The sequence below is a fragment of the Hyaena hyaena genome, unplaced genomic scaffold (assembly GCF_003009895.1).
Source record: "Hyaena hyaena isolate Hyena2069 unplaced genomic scaffold, ASM300989v1 scaffold_162, whole genome shotgun sequence".
In the NCBI taxonomy this organism is placed as follows: domain Eukaryota; kingdom Metazoa; phylum Chordata; class Mammalia; order Carnivora; family Hyaenidae; genus Hyaena; species Hyaena hyaena.
The window spans coordinates 449,834-469,525 of NW_024080795.1; the positions used below are offsets into that span (position 1 = coordinate 449,834).

At 42.4% G+C, this 19,692-nt stretch overlaps 1 protein-coding gene and 1 pseudogene across 1 annotated transcript in view; one reads left to right on the forward strand and one right to left on the reverse strand.

Annotated features, from left to right (window-relative positions):
- Positions 1-399: 399 nt before the first annotated feature.
- Positions 400-19,692, reverse strand: part of HPRT1 (hypoxanthine phosphoribosyltransferase 1) — a 34,408-nt gene continuing 15,115 nt past the window's right edge. The window contains exons 4-9 of the mRNA XM_039239860.1: positions 10,907-10,972; positions 6,868-6,885; positions 4,575-4,657; positions 1,806-1,852; positions 1,558-1,634; positions 400-1,102 (exon numbers count right to left, since the gene is read on the reverse strand). Coding sequence (XP_039095791.1) covers positions 1,055-1,102; positions 1,558-1,634; positions 1,806-1,852; positions 4,575-4,657; positions 6,868-6,885; positions 10,907-10,972 — 339 coding nt within the window. The 3' untranslated portion in view covers positions 400-1,054. The remainder of the gene's footprint in view (positions 1,103-1,557; positions 1,635-1,805; positions 1,853-4,574; positions 4,658-6,867; positions 6,886-10,906; positions 10,973-19,692) is intronic.
- LOC120236826 lies at positions 11,155-18,504 on the forward strand (annotated as a pseudogene).

A 19,692-nucleotide genomic window follows, 5' to 3' on the forward strand; every position in this document is an offset into this window, starting at 1 on the left:
TTTCTTCATGCTCCCAGAAACAAGAGGTTTTGTTGGTGCTGTTCTTTAATCAGTAAGGTATTATCTACACAAGGAAGGTAGCATCACATGCGCGCAGGCCAACTGCTGAGATGCACGTGAGACCGCGATCTGAACCATTTAACAGAACCCCAAGACAAAGCCGCGTTGTTTTAACACACTGAGATGTAATAAAGTACGCTGCGTGTCGGAAATTTAATGTCCCCCGTGCCGGTAAGAATGTCACTAGCTCCACCGACCCACTCAGACAGATAATCATTATTTGCTATGTTTGGTAAAGATTACAACTAAAATAGTTGCTAAAACTTAACAGACGAGGAAAAGGTAACCGCCAGAAAACTACACTAGGTTAATTTGTAGAGAAATGATAGGTATGCAGAGTTTCTTTTAAAGAGACAGCCTTTATTGCAAGGATTTTCACACGGAAGAATTCAAAACGTGGTAGAGTTTTCTGGCATCTGTTGAACTGTATTTAAAAGGAACGGTTGACAAAGATTCACCAGAGATCATCTGAACAAGTGAGAAAGCACAGTAACTACTATTGAAACAGCAAAATACTTCCAGGCCGTGTGGCTTATCCAACAAGATGGTACCTTGGGTGCTGCCATTGATACGAAAACTCTTTCTTCCTCTTCTAAATACACAGTAATATAATTACCAATATTCAATCGCTTCTGTTCTTTCTTGAATATATAAAAATTAAAATACCAATTAAAAAACTAATATATCTTCTCTTTAAATGTTTCTTACAGATACAATTTCATTATCTTCATTCAACAGTGGTGTGGTTTACGAGATTTTTTTCCACTCACAAGTCAAACGACAATTCGCCCGAAGGGAACTGAGAGTCTATAGGCTCCTAGGGCAAAGAAAGCCTTCGGGAATGCAGCAACTGACATTTCTAAAGTACAAAACAGATAACATCCTTAGGAGATACATGCAATAAGCTCTACAAGCAGCTGGCCCGGCACAGGGACACGGGCCTGGTGGTTCCGAGGGGACGCTGGCGCTCCCAGACTCAGCTGGAACTCCCATCTTAGGCTTTGTATTTTGCTTTTCCAGTTTCGCTAATGACACAAACATGCTGTAAAATAAAAACAAAAGTCAGAGAGCCCCATTAGAGAAGTGTATTCGGACAAGAGGCACGACGGGCATCGTGCGCGGCGCATGCAAACAGGCCTGACGGCTGCCGCCCGCGTGCATTACCAGCCTTCCCCCCCGACCCCGAGCAGAGCAGGGACCTGAAGGAAACTGAGCCAGGAGACTGGAGCCAGTTCGTGCGTTCCTTACTTAGGACCACATCTGTCTTCCGCAATACTAACGGGACAGTTACTGCGGCGGCCAGCACGAAGTGTCGCGCTTGCCTGGCCACGTTCCAGCTCTCGGAATGTCTGTACTCGACTACAGCTTTATGTGACTAATGGGAACCATCAGTGTGTTCAAATTATGAGGTGCTGGAAAGAGAAAACAATTCTTCTCTTTCGTAAATTTTTATGCGGGTTCTGAAAAACGAGAGCGAGGAAAAGCAGCATTACTTACATTCAAGTCCCTGAAGTATTCGTTGTAGTCAAGGGCATATCCTACAACAAACTTGTCTGGAATCTCAAATCCGACAACTACAAAGAATCACAATTCATCACTTAGATACAGGACGCATCACTTTCCGATCCAATGCCTACAAACGTGCCTTCTCTACAAATACTCTCTAGAGTAGCTCTACACCATTTCCTATGAAACTTGTTTGGGTTAAAGACGGTTAAATGATTGACAAAAAGTAATTCACTTACAGTCTGGTTTATAGCCAACACTTCGAGGGGTCCTCTTCACCAGCAAGCTGTTAATCACAAAATGTGACACGTGACATACGGAGCCTGACAGGGCATCGCAGAAGAGAACAGTATCGCTCCGAAACACGGCGTCGCCTGTGTGTGGGACACCGCGCTCGGTCTCCCCGCACCCAAGACACACTATGAAGCGGAGAGCTGGGTCACAGGGATCGCTGGGCAGGGGTGGCAGGGAGTTCACACACCACAGACAGGACCGTTGACTGATCCCCACAGAGCCAAATGAGTTGTTGGGTCCCCCAGTACACAAGTTATGTTTACACTACACTGTAGTCTACTAAGTCTGCAATGGTGTTATGTCTAAAAACTGTACCTACCTTAATTTAAAAACACTTTATTGCTACAACATGCTGACCATCATCTAGCTCTCACAAGGCATGATCACTGATCGCAGCTCCCCACAGCCAATATACAATACTGAAAAACTCTGCAACATTCCAAGAATTATCCAAATGTGACACAGATGATGTGAGCAAACGCTATCAGAAAAAAAGCACGGCGCCTACGCACAGACTTGCTTGATGCAGGGCCGCCACAAGGCTTCAGTCTGTGACACACATTATCAAACATATATGGAGTCCAACACTAAGAGCTTATTCAAAGTTTTCATGTTGAAAGAATTTACAGATTTGCAGCAAGTTACAAAAAGTGCACCGGGCGGTCCTACGTGCCCTGGCCCCAGGTTCCTCCAGTGCTAGCAGCTCACGTAACTAGGGCCTTGCCACCAGCAGTTCCCACGGAGACTTTGGGGAACTGCCCTTCTAAAGATTCCACCAGTCATTCACACGTATGTTTGTGCGTGTGCATGTATACCTCTTTGCAATTTTATCACACGTAGGGCTTCGTGTGACCACCACCACACTGAAGATACAGAACTTTCCATCTCACGAGGCTCTCTCTGCCCACCTCTTTATTTACAGTCACACTCACCCATCACCCCCTCACCCCTGGCAACCACTAATTTGTTCTCCATTTCCATCATTTTGTCACTGTAAGGGGGCTGCGTACATGGGCTCCCGGAGGAGGTAAGCCTTCCAGCCTGGCTTGACCAGCACATGTCCCCTGAGGCTCATCTAGGCGTCTGCGTGGCTCAATCACTGTCCTGTTCGCCGCAGAGGGACGCCTTGGTGGTTTCTAGTTTGGGCTATTACAGATGAAGCCGCTACGAAGTTTCATATACACATTTTTATGTGGATAGAAGTTCTCATTTCTCTGGAACAAACGCAATTGCTGGAGTCCTGACGCTCCACGTGCGGTTTCTCACGGAACTGCCTGCCTATTTGCCAAAGCAGCCACTCCGCCTGACCTTCCTGTCAGTTACGTTTTTAAGTTTTGTATTTTTTGAGAGAGACGGCATGAGCAGGGGAGAGAGGCAGAGAGTGAAGGAGAGAGGGACAGAGGGGAGGGGAAAGAGGGGGAGAGGGAGGGGGAGGGGGAGAGGGAAAGAGAGGGAGAGGGACAGAGAGAGGGAGAGGGAGAATGAGGGAGATGGGGGAGAGAGAGAGGAGAGGGAGGCAGGGAGGGAGGGAGAGAGAGAATCTCATGCAGGCTCCATGATCAGGGCCTGGACACGGGGCTCAATCCCACAGCCCTGGAATCACAACCTGAGCTAAAATCAAGAGTCAGATGCTCAACCGACTGCGCCACCCAGGCGCCCCAAGAGTTCTTCCATTCTTAAGTTAAAACGGTTCTCTAGTCATTCTTAAACCTGCATTGAATAAAAAGAACAAGCTACAATGCTTACTCTTTTTCTGTGTAAAGCACAGATACACATACACCAGAAACAGATACACAATGTATCTGAGATATTAAAATTTAATGGGGAGGGAGAGACTGAGAAGAGAAGGCTAAGAAACACGGACTCAGGCCAACTCCATCAGTAAGAAATGACCTAAGTGTTTACTCTTTGAGCACATCACACCTCCAGCCACACCAAATCTGTCTCTCACGAGGCAGTCTCTCTCAATTCCACAGCATACTCCAGGAAAGAGGTACAAAGGAACATCCAGGGGATACAGGACATTCTAGGTCAGAGTAGGTTGACATCTATAATCCTAACGAGCATGGAGAGAAATAAGCAAGTGCACCGACCGGCTGACAGGATACGCGTGCCCTAAGAACCTCACCCTACAGTGGGCGAGGCTCTGTGCCTCTGGCCAGCCCCCCATGCCTTGGTGCCCTTATCTGTAAAGCGGGAGAAAAGTGCTATCTCAGGGATGTTGGGCATTAAACTACAATTACGATGAAGTGCAATTATAATGAAGCTGGAAACAAAGGGAGAAGTGAGAAAGCAGAAACTGAACAGCGCACGCAGAGCCCGGAGGCGAGGCTGGCCCGTGTCGCCCCCACCCGGGGCCCTTGGAGCCCACCCCTTTACCCTCTTTCCTGCCACCTCCCAACCTTGATTTGGGATCCTCGGTCTCATTTTCCCAAGAAAGTCCCAGACCCTCCAGCACGCCCCCTAGGACAGGTCGATAGCATTACTAGCAGCTGAAAAGCCGAACTGCTGTTAGGTAAAAATGACTGCAATCAAGAAGGGCTTTGATAACACGTGACAAAATTACTCACAAAGGATATTCAGTGACTCTTGATTGAGATCACATTACTTTTTGAAGACAGAGAACGACTCAACATTTACCGCTGCAAAGAAGCAATTACTTAATCCTGTTTCGAATGAAGAAAATGTCCCATGTCAAAATGTTATACACATACCTCGCAACCTTGACCATCTTTGGATTATACTGCTTGACCATGGAGAGCAAGGTTTGCATTGTTTTGCCAGTGTCAATTATATCCTTAAAGAAAGGGAAGAGACATTTATATAGTGAATAAAACGGAGGCACTATATAAACACAAGATACCAAAACTCTGTGTGTAAATGGAATAATGCTTTTTTTTTTTTTTTTTTTTTTTAGTGTAACCAACTCTCAGATGCAGGTGATTAACAGACCACACTGTGAGAAACGTTGCTTTACGTCATCTTGAAAGTGTCCAATTAAATAAGGTTTTACTATATAAAAGTTTTACATGAAAGCGAATCTTAGCTATTGAGTCAACGTTAGCGGGGCACCTGGCTGGCTCAGTCGGCACAGAACGCGACTCCTGATTTCAGCATGCTGAGTTCAAGCCCCGTGTTGGGTGTGGAACCTCCTCAATTTTTTTAAAAAGGAGGACATGATTCAAAACAAAGCCATCTCTAACTGGGAAAACACTTCTTCAGTGGAACTGCCCCACAGACGGTGTAAAGCGGCGCTCCACAAACTGGTGTCCGTGGGTCACGACAAACACCAGGGCTCGACACCTGAGAAAATTATGGATTTCTGAGCCGTGGTTGGCTCACATTCGGATGGCCCCCAAGACGCCCGCTGCCCAGTACACACGTTGGGATAGCCCCCTCTGCGGGCGCGAGCAGGCCCAGGAAGATGAAGCGGAGTCACACACCCCCCCCCCCCCCCCCCCCCCCCCCCCCCCCCGTGACTAGCTCTATGAGACTGCACGGGGGAGAGAGATCTCCTGCCGCTCCTGGAGGCGTCGGCTGCCAGGCCGGAGGGCTGCGTGCAAGGCCGTGAGGTCGGCCTTTAGGGGCTGGGGGCCACCCCAGGCCAGCAGCTGGCAACACAACGGGGCTCTCGACCCTGCAACCACAAGAGCTCAATTCTGCCAGCATGAGCCACGGGTGAGACAGGAGCCCCAGCCGCGGTGCAGCCTCACGAGCCGGAGCGGAGGAGCCGGCTGAGCTGCACTCCGGCTGAGCTGCACTCCGGCTCCTGCCCCAGGAAAGCCGGCGCGCCGACGCCGGTGGCTTTAAGCTGGATTTGCGGTGCTCTGTTAGGTGGCATGGCCCCACCCGAAGTCGACGGGGCGTGGAATTAATGAATCTACCGTTAAAAACAAGCAGCCGGTTCCCAGGGATATACATGCATCCTTGGAAACCAGTGTTAGTTTTTAATCCACAGGCTAAAGTTTCTAAAAACCTTAAAAACCACAAACACAAATTGGGGGATACTGGTGTTCTTAAGCCGTAAACATTTTACATACAAGAACGAGAACTTGTTCTCCTGGTGACAGTGAAAAAGCACACAACTGCTCTGTTGGCTAATTTGGCAATAACGGTAAAACTGAAAATGTCCCAATTCTCCAGTGCAGGCACTGCCTTCTTGACGGCCTGTGTCCACAGGGCACTCACACACGTGCACAGAAGGATGCTCTTAGCAGCCGTATAGGAAAAATGGAAGGCTCGCCCTATTCGCAGGGCAATAAATTGGTGGATTTGTCACTGCAATGCGATTTTGCATTTTTTTTTAATATTTTTTATTTATTTCTAGGAGAGAGAGAGAGAGATAGCGTGAGCAGGGGAGGGTCAGAGAGAGAGGGAGTCACAGACTGAAACAGGCTCCAGGCTCTGAGCTGGCAGTCAGCACTGAGCCCGATGCGGGGCTCGAACCCACGAACCGCGAGATCATGACCTAAGCGAAAGTCGGACGCTTAACCGACTAAGCCACCCAGGCGCCCCCTTTTTTTTTTTTAATATTTTTTATTTTTTATTTGCGATTTTGCATTTTAAGGCCAACTGACTGTACGTCCCAGCATGAACCATCTCAGAATGTACTGAGTGAAAATCACAAGGGGTGTGAGAGAATATCAGTAGTGCAGCACTACAGAAACCTTTAAGTCACAAAATATGTTTTGGATATGGACACATCGATGCAACAGAAGTATAAAAAACATACATGAAATGACATATATCAACTTAAAAGAAATAAAAAAATCTCAAGCCCAAAAGAGAAGGGTAAGAAATATACTAACATTTTCCCATTATCCAATAAAAATAAATTACTAAGTATTTCTCACACACAAAAAAAACCCAATCTTACTCCCTTTTATATAACACAAGCCCACAATTAACACTGATGAAGAGGAATTTCTTTCCCTGGATTACTGTCAGGACTATGCAAACTAAATCAGGAAGATCATAAATATTATATTAAAAGAAGGTAGAACTTACCTCAACAATCAAGACATTCTAGAAGAAAAAGAAATGGAAATCAGTACAATGAGCTGGTGTTTCTAATTATAACTCAAATCACATCATAACAAGCTCATTATCCAAATTCTTGTTTTAAGATTCTTTCCTATATCAAACCCTGATTTAAACAATGGGCCATCTGCTGGGATATGGAACTCTTTCATTAGAAATGGCACTATAATGGCATTTTTAAAAATAAAATTTGACCTATATGTTCATTTTTTTTAAATTCTCACTACTTTAAATAGATGTCTAATCTTGAGCAGACAGTGAAATTTCTCCGCGCCTCAGTTTACCATGTGTCAAATAAGGAACTTGAACTAGTATGTATCTTTGACCTCCAACATTCAACAAGTAAAATTTGTACTGTAACTCTGAAATCGTGCGTTTAATTTACCATACGGAATCCAATTCAAAACCCATTTGCTCATTAGGCTGAAACTGATCTGTATTTTCTGAATGTGTTCATGTTCTTGGACTCAACTAAAGAAAGGTACCAATGCTTCCCTCCACCACAAACCCTCACCCCACTTCTACCTCTCAGAATTTGATAGCTGGAAAAGCCGTTATAGGAGAAACCATCTAACAATGACCTCCGAGATAGAGAAGCGATCTATCTGCTGTTATGTTACTTATAGGAACGAGGCAGCATCTCACATACCGGTTTAATCATTGTGATAAGAAAGATTCATGCTACGCTGTGTATTTGTAGAGCTCATTTCTTGGTCACATCCCTACTGCATCAGAATTTTAGTGTTCTACATATTCTTCTAAGTTGGTGGCTATCAAGGTAGGGCACAGAGGATCCACAGGAGTGCAAAAAAGAAATATTAGAACTTTTTTTAACCTTCTCCTGTTTAATCTATAATTTTGTGTGTACTTTGTAATATACACAGTACTGCTACCACAGTTCGTATATCATTTACCCCTTTCCTCATATCACAACTAATACGTCTCTTTTCAAAAGATACTGCAATCTCAATCGCTACTAAAACTGAATACATGCGGTTAGTGGACCCATAGTTGTCTTACCACCTACCGTGTGGTTCTGTCTCAACATTTTCCCCACCCCAGCTAGCGCATCTCCCGTCCGAGCCATGGCTCACCGCCGCAGCGATTTCCATCATGCAATGGAGTTACAGTTTGAAAACACTGCTGAATTATGAGACAGAGAAACTGTATTCCGGTCTTGACTCTAATTCTAGCTGCACAATCTTGATTAAATCATGATCGTTGACTTCTGGCATTATGATATAGTTTGTACAAATCAATCAAAATCCAGAGAGATTAAATATTTATCCAATATAAAATCGTAGTATCTAGAGTATGATCTCAATACTGTTTTAAAAACAAACAATGAGGGGCCCCTGGGTGGCTCAGTTGGTTACGCGTCCGACTCCTGGTTTTGGCTCAGGTCGTGATCTCACGGTTCAGGAGCTCGAGCCAGGCTCGGTTTCTGCACCGATAGCTAGGAGCCTGCTTAGGATCCTCCCTCTCTCTGCCCCTCCCCTCCACGTGCACCAGCTCGCTCTCCTTCACTGTCTCTCAAAATAAATAAATATACTTAATTTTTAAAATCTTTAAAAATAAAGAATGAGGGGTGTCTGGGTGGCTCAGTCGGTTGAGCATCTGACTTCAACTCAGGTCATGATCTCACGGTTCATGAGTTTGAGCCCCGCGTCGGGTTCTGTGCTGACAGCTCAGAGCCTGGAGCCTGTTTCTGATTCTGTGTCTCCCTCTCTCTCTGCCCCTCCCCAACTTATGCTGTGTTGCTCTCTGTCTCAATAATAATAAACATTAAAAAATATAAAAATAAATAAAAATAAAGAATGAGACTTTCTACCATTATGGAGAGCTTACTTTAGGCCAAATAGCTACATCCGTACTTCATAAATGAAAAGAATGAGACTCAGAGGTCAAATAATTTGCCTAAAGTCATAAAACTAGCCAAGTGGTAAAGATCTAAAGAAGTGTTTTCAGGGTCCAAAGCCCATGTTCTCAAGCGCTAACTGGAAAAAAAGAGGACAACTATTTACATACATATGTATCTGCACACACAGTGTCCCCAAAAGAACTGAACTAGAAAGTCTCAACAATCTCACCCCATGAAATAACCACCGAACTTACGGGTCTTGTTTTTTTTGTTCTCCCCACAACAAATGTGCTCTACTGTGACTATCATGAAAAATTTATTTTAGAAAGAGACCTTTAAAGATCACAAAGCCACGTAATAGGATAGAGCCATTAGGTGGGAGAGGCAAGGTCAAATGGAATCCCAGGAGGCTTTGAAGGCTAGGCCCTTCCAGCACTAAAACCTGATTATAGGAGTAAGGGCTTCAAATGACTTCTAAATATGGGCAAAGCACGCTGGAAGGGAAGAACAGGTTTGGCAGCGGTATATAGGATGGGCAGGAAGGGGAAAAAGTCAACAGATTATAATTTCTCTTTTGAAGTTTTCAAAAGATGCTGGGGAAGACAAGATTAGTTTGGCACGACACTGATACGGGCCAAGAGGCTCTGGCACTAGGATCGCAGGCTGAAGTTTCCGAACAGCCTCATGTAAGCTGTAAGCATTAAAACCTGCAAGCCAGAGGAAGAAAAGAGCTGCGGGGCCAGACAGACCTGCATTTATTTTCAACTCTGCCACTGCCTGGCAGTGTGACTTTGGACAAGTCCTTCAAATCTGCTGACTGGTAGTTTCCTGATCTGTACAATAGGGGCAACGGAATTGACCTCATGGGACTGTTGTGAAACTTGTATGAGATTATACCTTTATACTGGCAGGGTTTTGAAGTAAAAAAAAAAAAAAAAAATAACTAGCAGCTGAAAAAAAATGTAACATTCCATCATTTATCACTGGTTACTCAAAAATCATTTCAATGTATAAGAATAATATTCAAATATCTTAATATCTATATTATTTCTGCCAATTGTCTACACTGGACAAATCTTGATGCATTTAAAAAACTCTTTTTGAGATTTCTTAAAATACTAACATGTTTGAATTTATTGAGTATCCTACCTACCAGAAACTGTTGTAAGAGGTCTACATGCACTATTTCACTTAATGCTCTTAATTCTATGAGGTGGCTGCCATTACTGTCCCCATCTCATATATGGGAGACAGAGAGGTTAAATAATCTGTCCAAGGTCACACAGGAAGTACCGAACCAGGCTTTGAATCAAAGCTGCCCGTCTTAGGGCTGGCTCAGATGGTAGAGCATGGGACTCTTGACCTTGAGCCCCACGTTGGGTATAAAGTTTATTTTAAAAAAAAGCTGCCCATCCCTGGAACCCACACTTTCACAGCTACATAGATGTTTTGCTGTGTCAATTTTTTTTTTCTTTTTTTAAGGCTTTATTTATTTACGTAATCTCTGTACCGAACATGGGGCCCAAACTCATGACCTTGAGATCAATAGTCACGCATTCTACCAACTAAAGCAGTCAGGTGCCCCTGAGTGAGTCTGTTTTTAAAAAGAAGACTGTTTCTATGCTCCCTACCCCCCTCCCCCGCCGAAAATATATATATACGTATATCTTTTTAAAGTTTATTTATGTTGAGAGAGAGAATGCATGTGTAGGGGAGGGGCAGAGAGGGAGAAAGAAAATCCCAAGCAGGCTCCATGCTGAGCTGTCAGTGCAGAGTCCGGTGTGAGGCTAGGATCTCATGAACCATGAGATCATGACCTGAGCTGAAATCCAGAGTTGGAATGCTTAAATGAGTGAGCCACCCAGGAGACCCTGAAAAATATGTTTTTGAAGAATTCCAAATTAGATCACACAGAGGAAGTACTTTGCAATACGGACTTTAAGTTTAATGTTGGCTCCTGCTGCCTCTTTTGCATATGACCTAGGGAAAGACAGCTAACTTAGATTGCTTCTAAGAGTTAAATAACCCTTGTTTAAGTGTATAAATAACCATGTAAACTGCCTCTTAGTGATAAAGCACAGTGTTACTAATTGACTCTTGGCATGAAGTCAAGAGAACTCTTTTCTTCCTCTTCAAGGCACATACCTTTCCAGTTAAAGTTGAGAGATCATCTCCACCAATTACTTTTATGTCCCCTGTTGACTGGTCGTTCTGTTATTAAAAAAAAGATATAAATTTATGTATGTATATCCTTTTGCATACACACACACACACACACACGCACTCTTCAAATTATCAAATGGGAACTAGAAGATTTAAGAAGTTAGCTATCGAATGCCATAGCGTTATGATATTCTAAATGATACAAATTATTAAGAATTATCTTTCAAGAAATGAATGATGAGGTAACTTTCAGCTAGAGATTAGCAAAAATTTTAAAGTTCTAATTGGCCATTACTGATTTGATGCTTTTAAGAGTCCTAAAACACAGGATACCCACATTTTCAAGTAGGCAGTAATATCGCAGCTACCCATATTCAGTCACAGTAATTTCTGAACCTTAAAGGAAGTTATTAGCATGACAATGTCTGGTTCTGGCCCTGGACCATTCCCATGAGTCAGGCAAGCTGTGAGTTCTGGTCTATATCACACTCAACCACAAAAGATATTGCCTTCAAAAGTCTAGACCAGGTCCAGGTCATCTTCAACAGAGTCTGGAGAAACAGGTCTGATTAGGAGTCCTTGAAGGCATACCACTTAGGCTCCCAGTTTAACTTTTGTCACAGAATCCGGTAAAGACCCTTCCGGCAGTTCAAAGGGAAATTCTCCTTATCCACTGCAGTTAGCGGCGATAATAATCATAATGTGGCGGTGCTGGAGCCAAAGCGCAGGTGAACCAAAGAGCTGAGCCTTACCCTACCAGACACCAGACCACACCAAAGTTACAGCCATTACTGCAACGTCGTGCTAGCACAATTACTAACAGACCAAGGAATAGCACACACCCAGAAGTGTATAAGGACTTAGTATATGATAAAGATGGTATTTTAAGTCAGGAAGGAAAAGATGAATTAGTCAATGAAGTCGTTATCCATTTTGGGGGAAAAAATAAAGTATGATCCCTACCTCACAGCACACTCAAAAAATAAATTGCAGATGAATTAAAATCTAAATGTAAACAATAAAACCATAAGCAGACTGGAAGAAAACGTAGAAGAAAATATGTCCACATTCTTAGAAAGGATAAAAATCCAGGCATACCATGAACCCAAACGGAAAGAAAAGCCGGGCTCTGTGTTAACAGTGCAGAGCCTGCCTGGGATTCTCTGTCTCCCTCTCTCTCTGCCCCTCCCCTGCTCTCTCTCTCTCTCAAAATAAATAAAACTTAAATAAATAAATAAAAGTGTCAGCATGTATGCCATGTGCCCCAGCAATCCTACTTACAGGAACTGATGCTATAAAAACACAACGATGCAAAGGTACATATAAAGGAGGTTCACTGTATGAACTATTTCTAAAAAAGAAAAACTGGAGACAACCAACGTGTCTGTTAACAGGGACCTATTTAAATTGAATTCATCTGCACAAGGTAATACTGCACAGCTGTTAAAAAGAATCTGAAAGTCTACACACACAGACATGAACAATGGGAATTAAAAACACCAAGTAGCAGACCAGTGTGTTTTCTCTGAAACCACTTTTGTTCAGTATTTTAAACAAGTTTATGACATCAATTATGACTGAGTAGTGGGAAAGGGGATAACAAGGCTTTTTACTTTTATATACTTCCATTTTCGCCATATGCTTCTTTATACATGTCCATTTTATATGGGGTGTAATTTGAAAAAAAATAATTGGGCCAAAACTATTCAGTGTTGCAAACTAAAAAGATCTAAGTATGACTTCTGATATGAAAAAGCATATTGGTTCTCATCTTAAGGAAATAACAGACACCTTTCATTCTAACTAACTTAAAACCCAGAGTTTCAGAGAGAAATGATTCATAGAAGAAAGAAGAAAAGGAAGAAAGAAAGAAAAAAAGAAAGAAAAATTGTACAAAACCTGAAGCTTTTAATGAGTGAGTGAATCATATTAAACGACTTATACTGTATAGCTAGGTAGACAGTGACATCTTCTGGACAAGTTTGGTATTACAGTCCAATTCCAAATGCCCCCCGACCTGCTTTTTATTTATTTATTTATTTTAAAGGAGACCTGAAAAGCATGAAGTCAAGGAGGAAAAAACCCACGATCCAAAGACTGTGGTGATATGGTAAGAGAAGAGAGAACTCCAAGCACGCAAGACCCTGTTGCTCTCCTAGTGTCCAAATCTCCATATTCCTGTTTGCCTCAAGGTTTTTAGTTTAAATCTCCTTAAATTTTTAGTTTAGATCTCCTTAAATTTCAAGTGAACTGCCACCTTTCCAATGGAGGGTACTAAAAAAAAGATTCATTTAAGAAAACTATTCCCACCAGTGTGCCAGAATACAGGTGTAAGTGCCCAAACTGCACAGAAATGGCATCCCTGGATCAATTTCCCTGCGCCCCCTCCTCTCCTGGGTGCAACAAGCCTGCCCCTGTACTCCTGCCTCATTACATGACTGCGTGACCCCTGCATGCCTCATCTTTAAGGAGAGGAGGGGGCTGGCACAGGAGAGGGGAGAGCCCCCCTCACAAGTTGCTCTTCCCTCTTCTCAACCATCCCGTCTCCTCATTTTTCCCAGCCAGAGTGCCCAATCTGGCCTTGACTGACCATGTCATCGTCAACTACATACAATTCCCAAAGAACCTGTCTGGGTCTACAAATGCCTACTCTTAGCATCTGTGTCTACCTTTTTTCTTTTTTTTAGTGTTAAGACTGGCAGCTATGCTTTCTACTTTATTATTCAGGTATAGCTAACATACGGTGTTACAGTAGTTTCATATGTACAATTATGTTTTGGGAGTCTAGGTGAAAACAAATGAGATAGGAATTAGGAAGCAACTTTGCTCCTGGTTGCATATGGCTAGGGATCCTGAAGCCTTCTAGGCGGCAAGAACTGCAGTCTGGTTCTGGAAGCGGGGGAGACGGCTGTGGGAGAACATAGAATGAACGGGCTGCAAAGAACGGCTGGAACACACGGGAGGAGACCGTAAGACGAGGAGGCAGAGAGGCCAGTCCCCAGAGCTGAGCTCCCAAGCGGGCAAGACCTGCAGTCGTACTGAGGCGGGAAGTCTGGACTTAGCAGCACGTAGCTTGCTTGCCGCAGTGAACTTCAGACGGTTCTCTCAGAGCCCTGGGATGGACTTGCCGGGAAAGTCACGCCCTCCACCTCCAGCTAGGCCCCTGTCACGGTACCGCAATCAAACATCAAGAGCGATGAGAATATTCGAATCATATACCTTCAAAGGTAGACCACACCTTAGATAAAAAATGGCAGATACCCAATTTTTGAAACATATATACAGAAAAATAAGTCTGGAAGGATATATACCCAGGGAATAATTTATTTACCTGCATTTTATGAGTTTTTTGAAAAACATGTTGCTTTATTAAAAAAAAAAAGCTATTACTACCAGTTTAAAAAATGATGCTAATAGTGAAGGGCACCTGCTGGCTCAGTCAGCGGAGCCCAGGGCTCTTGATTTTGGGGTCGTGAGTTCAAGCCCCATGTTGGGCATAGAGCTTACTTAAAAAATTAAAATTAAAAAAAAAAAGGGGCACTTGGGTGGTTCAGTCGGTTAAGCATCTGACTCTTAATCTCGGCTCATGGTTCATGAGATCGAGCCCCGCATTCTCTGCACTGACAGTGGGGAGCCTTCTTGGGATGTTCTCTGCCCCTCCCCCATTCATGCCTGCACTCTCTCACACAATAAATATTTAAAAATAAATAAATAATTAAAGATATAATTGAAAATGACGCTGACAAAGCAGGGCCCTTTGAACATCTACTAGTCCTGCACTACCCGATGCAGCAGCCACTGAGCACATGTGGCAATTCCAGGTGAGCCTTGAACAACACAGGTTAGAACTATGCAGGCCCACTTATACATGGATTTTTTTTTTTATCAATACAGTGCAGAACTACCAATGTATTTTCTCTCCCTTGTGGTTTCCTTATTAACATTTTCTTTTTTCAAGTTTTCTTAACTGTAAGAATACAGTATATAATACATATAACATACAAATTAAGAGTTAATCAAATACAGTATATGATATATATAACATACAAAATATGTGTTAATGAGTTGTTTATGTTAGCAGTAAGGCTTCTGGGCAATAGCAGGCTATGAGTAGTTACGTTTTGGGGGAGTCAAAAGTTAAGAATTTTCAACTGTGCAGGGGGTTAGCACCTCTAACCCCTGTATTGTTCAAGGGTCAACTGTTCTTACAATTACATAAAATTAAAAATTCAGTTCTTGGGGCACCTGGGTGGCTGTCGGTTGGGTGACTGACTTTGGCTTAGGTCATGATCTCGCGGTTCGTGGGTTTGAGCCCCGTGTCGGGCTCTGTGCTGACAGCTAGCTCAGAGCCTGGAGCCTATTTTGGATTCTGTGTCTCCCTCTCTCTCTGACCCTCCCCTGCTCTCTCTCTCTCAGAAATAAATAAACATTAAAAAAAATTTTTTTAATTCAGTTCTTCCGTTGCACAAGACCTATTTCAAGTGCTCAACAGAGAATGGCTCTGTATGTGATAGCACAGATATAGAACATTTCCATCACAGAAAGTTCTATTGCTCGGCATTGCTCTAATCAAGCCAAAGATACCATTTTGCACAACATAATACTGAAGAAAATAGAAGAGTTAGTGTTGACATTTAATATCTAGTGTTTTTTGGCACCCCTGGGTGGCTCTTTGGCACCCTTGGTTAAGTGTACAACTTCAGCTCAGGTCATGATCTCGCAGTTTGTGAGTTCGAGCCCTGCATTGGGCTCTGGGCTGACAGCTCAGAGCCTGGAGCCTCTTTTGGATTATGCGTTTCCCTCTCTCTTTGACCCTCCCCTGCTAACCCTCTGTCTCTCTCTCAAATATAAATGAACATTAAAAAAATTTTTTAAATAATGTTGAATTTCCACACATTTGTGAATATCCCAACTTTTTCCCTGTCATTCACTTCTAATTTCACTTTATGATGATCAGAGAACAGGCTGTGTATGGTTTCAATCCGTTTAAGTGTACTGAGGTTTGTTTTACTGCCTAATAGATGTTCTATCCTGGAGAATGTTCCACGTGCACTTGGAGTGTACGCCTTCAGCTCAGGTCATGATCTCAGGATTCGTGGGTTCAAGCCCCACATCGAGCTCTGTGCTGACAGCTCAGAGCCTGGAGCCTGTTTCAGATTCTGTGTCTCCCTCTGTCTCTGCCCCTCCCCTGCTCACGCTTTGTCTCTCTCAAATAAACATTTAAAATTTTTTAAAAATCTAGTGTTTTTCAAATCCAGTTTCCACAACCTTCAGAAGTTATTGCGCCCAATCTTCATGCTTTTCAGTCTAGGTCTGTTTTGGAACAAGGATCTGATCAAATAAACATGTCCAGCAGAACCACTCTGCATGGCCTTGTAGACAAGTGAGTCATCTGTTGCTGAGGGAATTAATTCCCTTAATTTTTAAATATAAAATGTGTGGGTCAGCAGGACCAAACCTGAACATGACCTTTATGTTCTAAGAAACAAGGGGTTTATATAACCTCAGCCTACATTGAAGTGAAAATCCACCGGAAATGGCTACAGAGTGTACTTTTCACACCAGTCTTGTTAGTTCCTTATTCCGTAGATAGTACACATCCCTTTTCCTGCCCATTTAAAGTGAACAAATTCTTTCCCCCATGCAGGTCTATGGTCTTAAATGAATAAGCAGGAAAGAGACATAAATAATTCCATTTGCTTTATACATAGACAGATGTTAGATTTACAGAAGATTATAAAGAAAGAAAGAAAAAGCATACCTCAAAGCAACTGACTGAATAAAGGAAAAGATCAGACTGAAAGCTACTGACCTCTTCTCGCAAGAGACACTTTAAGACACTACTCCAGTATTTTCCACATTTTTCTTTAACAAGTTCAAATAGCCACCTTCTTACAAATTACAAGGTAATTTGCATCTTTGATATATTAAACAGCTTAATCAGGCTACCAATCAGGTAACTTCCAAGATCAAGACTGAAAGTTACAGCTTTATGCACCTTGACTGCAACTGATGGAAAAAAATCTCACAACTGACGAGTTGAATTGTTCACATACGAAACTTCTGACTAGTAGAAAATTAAGAAATAAAAGGAGGCCATATTAGAGGATTCAAGTCAGCTACAAATTTTCCCAAATGAGACTGAGTTCTGTGCAATTAAAGGCGTGGGTTCAAGTCAAAGACCTGTATGATCTTAGACAAGTCCCATTTCATCCCCCTGCACCTCCCTGTTCTCAAATGTACATGGGGATCATAATTCAGAACTCAAAAAAAAAGTTTTCTGCAAGATTTCAAATCTTAAGAACAATTTCATTTTAATGTAAGCCACTCTGTCTGGACTCACAATATATCAGGCTAATTTTCCCTTTGCTTAAGACCCACACAAAAATATTGCCACAAAAAATTCACCTGACAACTTTTCCTCCTGAGGCTTCATCTTTTTATGAAAAAAAAATTTTTTTAATTCTTATTAAATTAAACTCATAAGAAAATACATTTGTATATTTATCAATTATTCCATTTTTTCTGAATACCACAGAGCCTTAGAGATGGCAAGGGTCTCTGAATATATACATACAGTACTACATTTCATTGTTCTAAGCTGCACACTCACATTTTAATACCCCTGAAATCGATGTATTATAACTGATGGCAACTTACACAATATAACTGACAGTGTCTTCTTTCTCAGCGATACAAAGAACAGGGCTACGTGACCAGCAGTAATACCTTAGATTTAATGAAATATGGTACTTGAAATCCCCAGGCAATTCCCCATCGAGGCACTAAGCAAATTAAAATCCTCCCTAGCTACTCTGGTTGAGAGTACGTAAACCATGCTCCCTGAGCAGTGCCATGGCAACAAAACAAGCGCTTTACAAAAGGTGGCATAAAGGGAGCCAAGAAGAAAACTTGATCCATTTTCTAGGAAAGGTTGGTATAATATGAAAGCACCAGCTATGTTCAATATAACAAATATTGGAGGAACACTAATCACAAGAACTCAAGGAACCAAAACCACGTATGATGGCCTCAAGGGATTTTTGAAGTGAGCCTTGCTGATCTGCAGAATGATAAAGTTGCATGTAGAAAATTCAAGCTAATTACTGAGGATTTCCAGGGCAAAAACCACCTAATCTCCGTGGCCTAGATCTTACCCAGCACAAAATATGCTCCATGGTCAAAAAAAATGGCAGACCAGGACTGAATCTCATGTTGATGCCAAGACTAGCAATGGTTCTTTGCTTCATCTATTTTGTGTTAGTTTTACTAACAAACACAACAATCAGATTCAGAAGACCTCTTATGCTCAGCACCACAGGCCCACCAAATTCGGAAAAATATGATGGAAATCACGACCCGAGAGGTGCAGACAAATGACTTGAAAGAAGTGGTCAACAAATTGATTCCAGACGACATTGGAAAACACACAGAAAAGTGAAAATGCTGAAAAAGCCTCAGTTTGAATCAGGAAAGCGCATGGAGCTTCATGGTTAAGGTAGCAGTTCTGGAAAAGCTACTGGGGATGAAACTGGTACTAAAGTTGAAAAGCTGATGGATATGAGTCACCAGTCCAAGAATCTTTAAAATTAAAACATTTAATGGTGAAAAAAATCTTATTTGTGATGTTTAAAAAAAAGAGTATATAAACTCAAATATGTATGTACATATACTCAGAGAGAAAATTCCTTAAAAGATTAGAAATATGGGCACCTGGGTAGCTCGGTCAGTTAAGGATCTGACTCTTGACTTCAGCTCAGGTCATGATCTCACAGTTGGTGGATTCAAGCCCTGCATCAGGCTCTATGCTATCAGCAGGGAGCCTGCTTAGGATTCTCTGTCCCCTCCGTGCTCGTATACAGTTTCTCAAAATAAATGAACATTTAAAAATTTTTTTTTTATGTTTTTTATTTATTTCTAGGAGAGAGAGAGAGACAGCGTGAACAGGGGAGGGTCAGAGAGAGGGAGTCACAGACTGAAACAGGCTCCAGGCTCTGAGCTGGCAGTCAGCACAGAGCCCGACGCGGGGCTCGAACCCACGAACCGTGAGATCATGACCTAAGCGAAAGTCGGACGCTTAACCGATTAAGCCACCCAGGCGCCCCCAAAAAATTTTTTTAAATAAAAAATAAAATACTAGAAATAAAAGTGGTAGTAGAATTTAATGTAACTTCATTCCTTCATTTCATCCTGTAATTGTATGCTTTTCATTATAAACATGTATTCTTTAATCAAAAAGTGCAATTTTTATTTTGGAGGAAAACTAGATGCAGTGTGCTGACATTGTTATTGCTGTTTACATATTCCAGAAACATTTACTAGTTCATGGAGCATTTCTTTAAGATTAGTACACATCGGGGGCGCCTGGGTGGCTTAGTCGGTTAAACATCCGACTTTCGCTTAGGTCATGATCTCATGGTTCGTGGGTTCGAGCCCCGCGTCGGGCTCTGTGCTGACTGCCAGCTCAAAGCCTGGAGCCTGTCAGTCTGTGACTCCCTCTCTCTCTGACCCTCCCCTGCTCACGCTGTCTCTCTCTCTCTCTCTCTCTCCTAGAAATAAATAAAACATTAAAAAAAAAAAAGATTAGTACGCATCGGTTAATGTTTAATTCACCATTTCAAACTGGTCAAAATCAGCATGTAAAACTATACTAACATCAATGGTACCGAAACTGCAACAATTCTAAATTTCCATCTTAGGATTTTATCAAATTAAGTTGTGTGGTTCTTAAGATATGTACATGTAAATATCTTCCATGACAAGCTGAT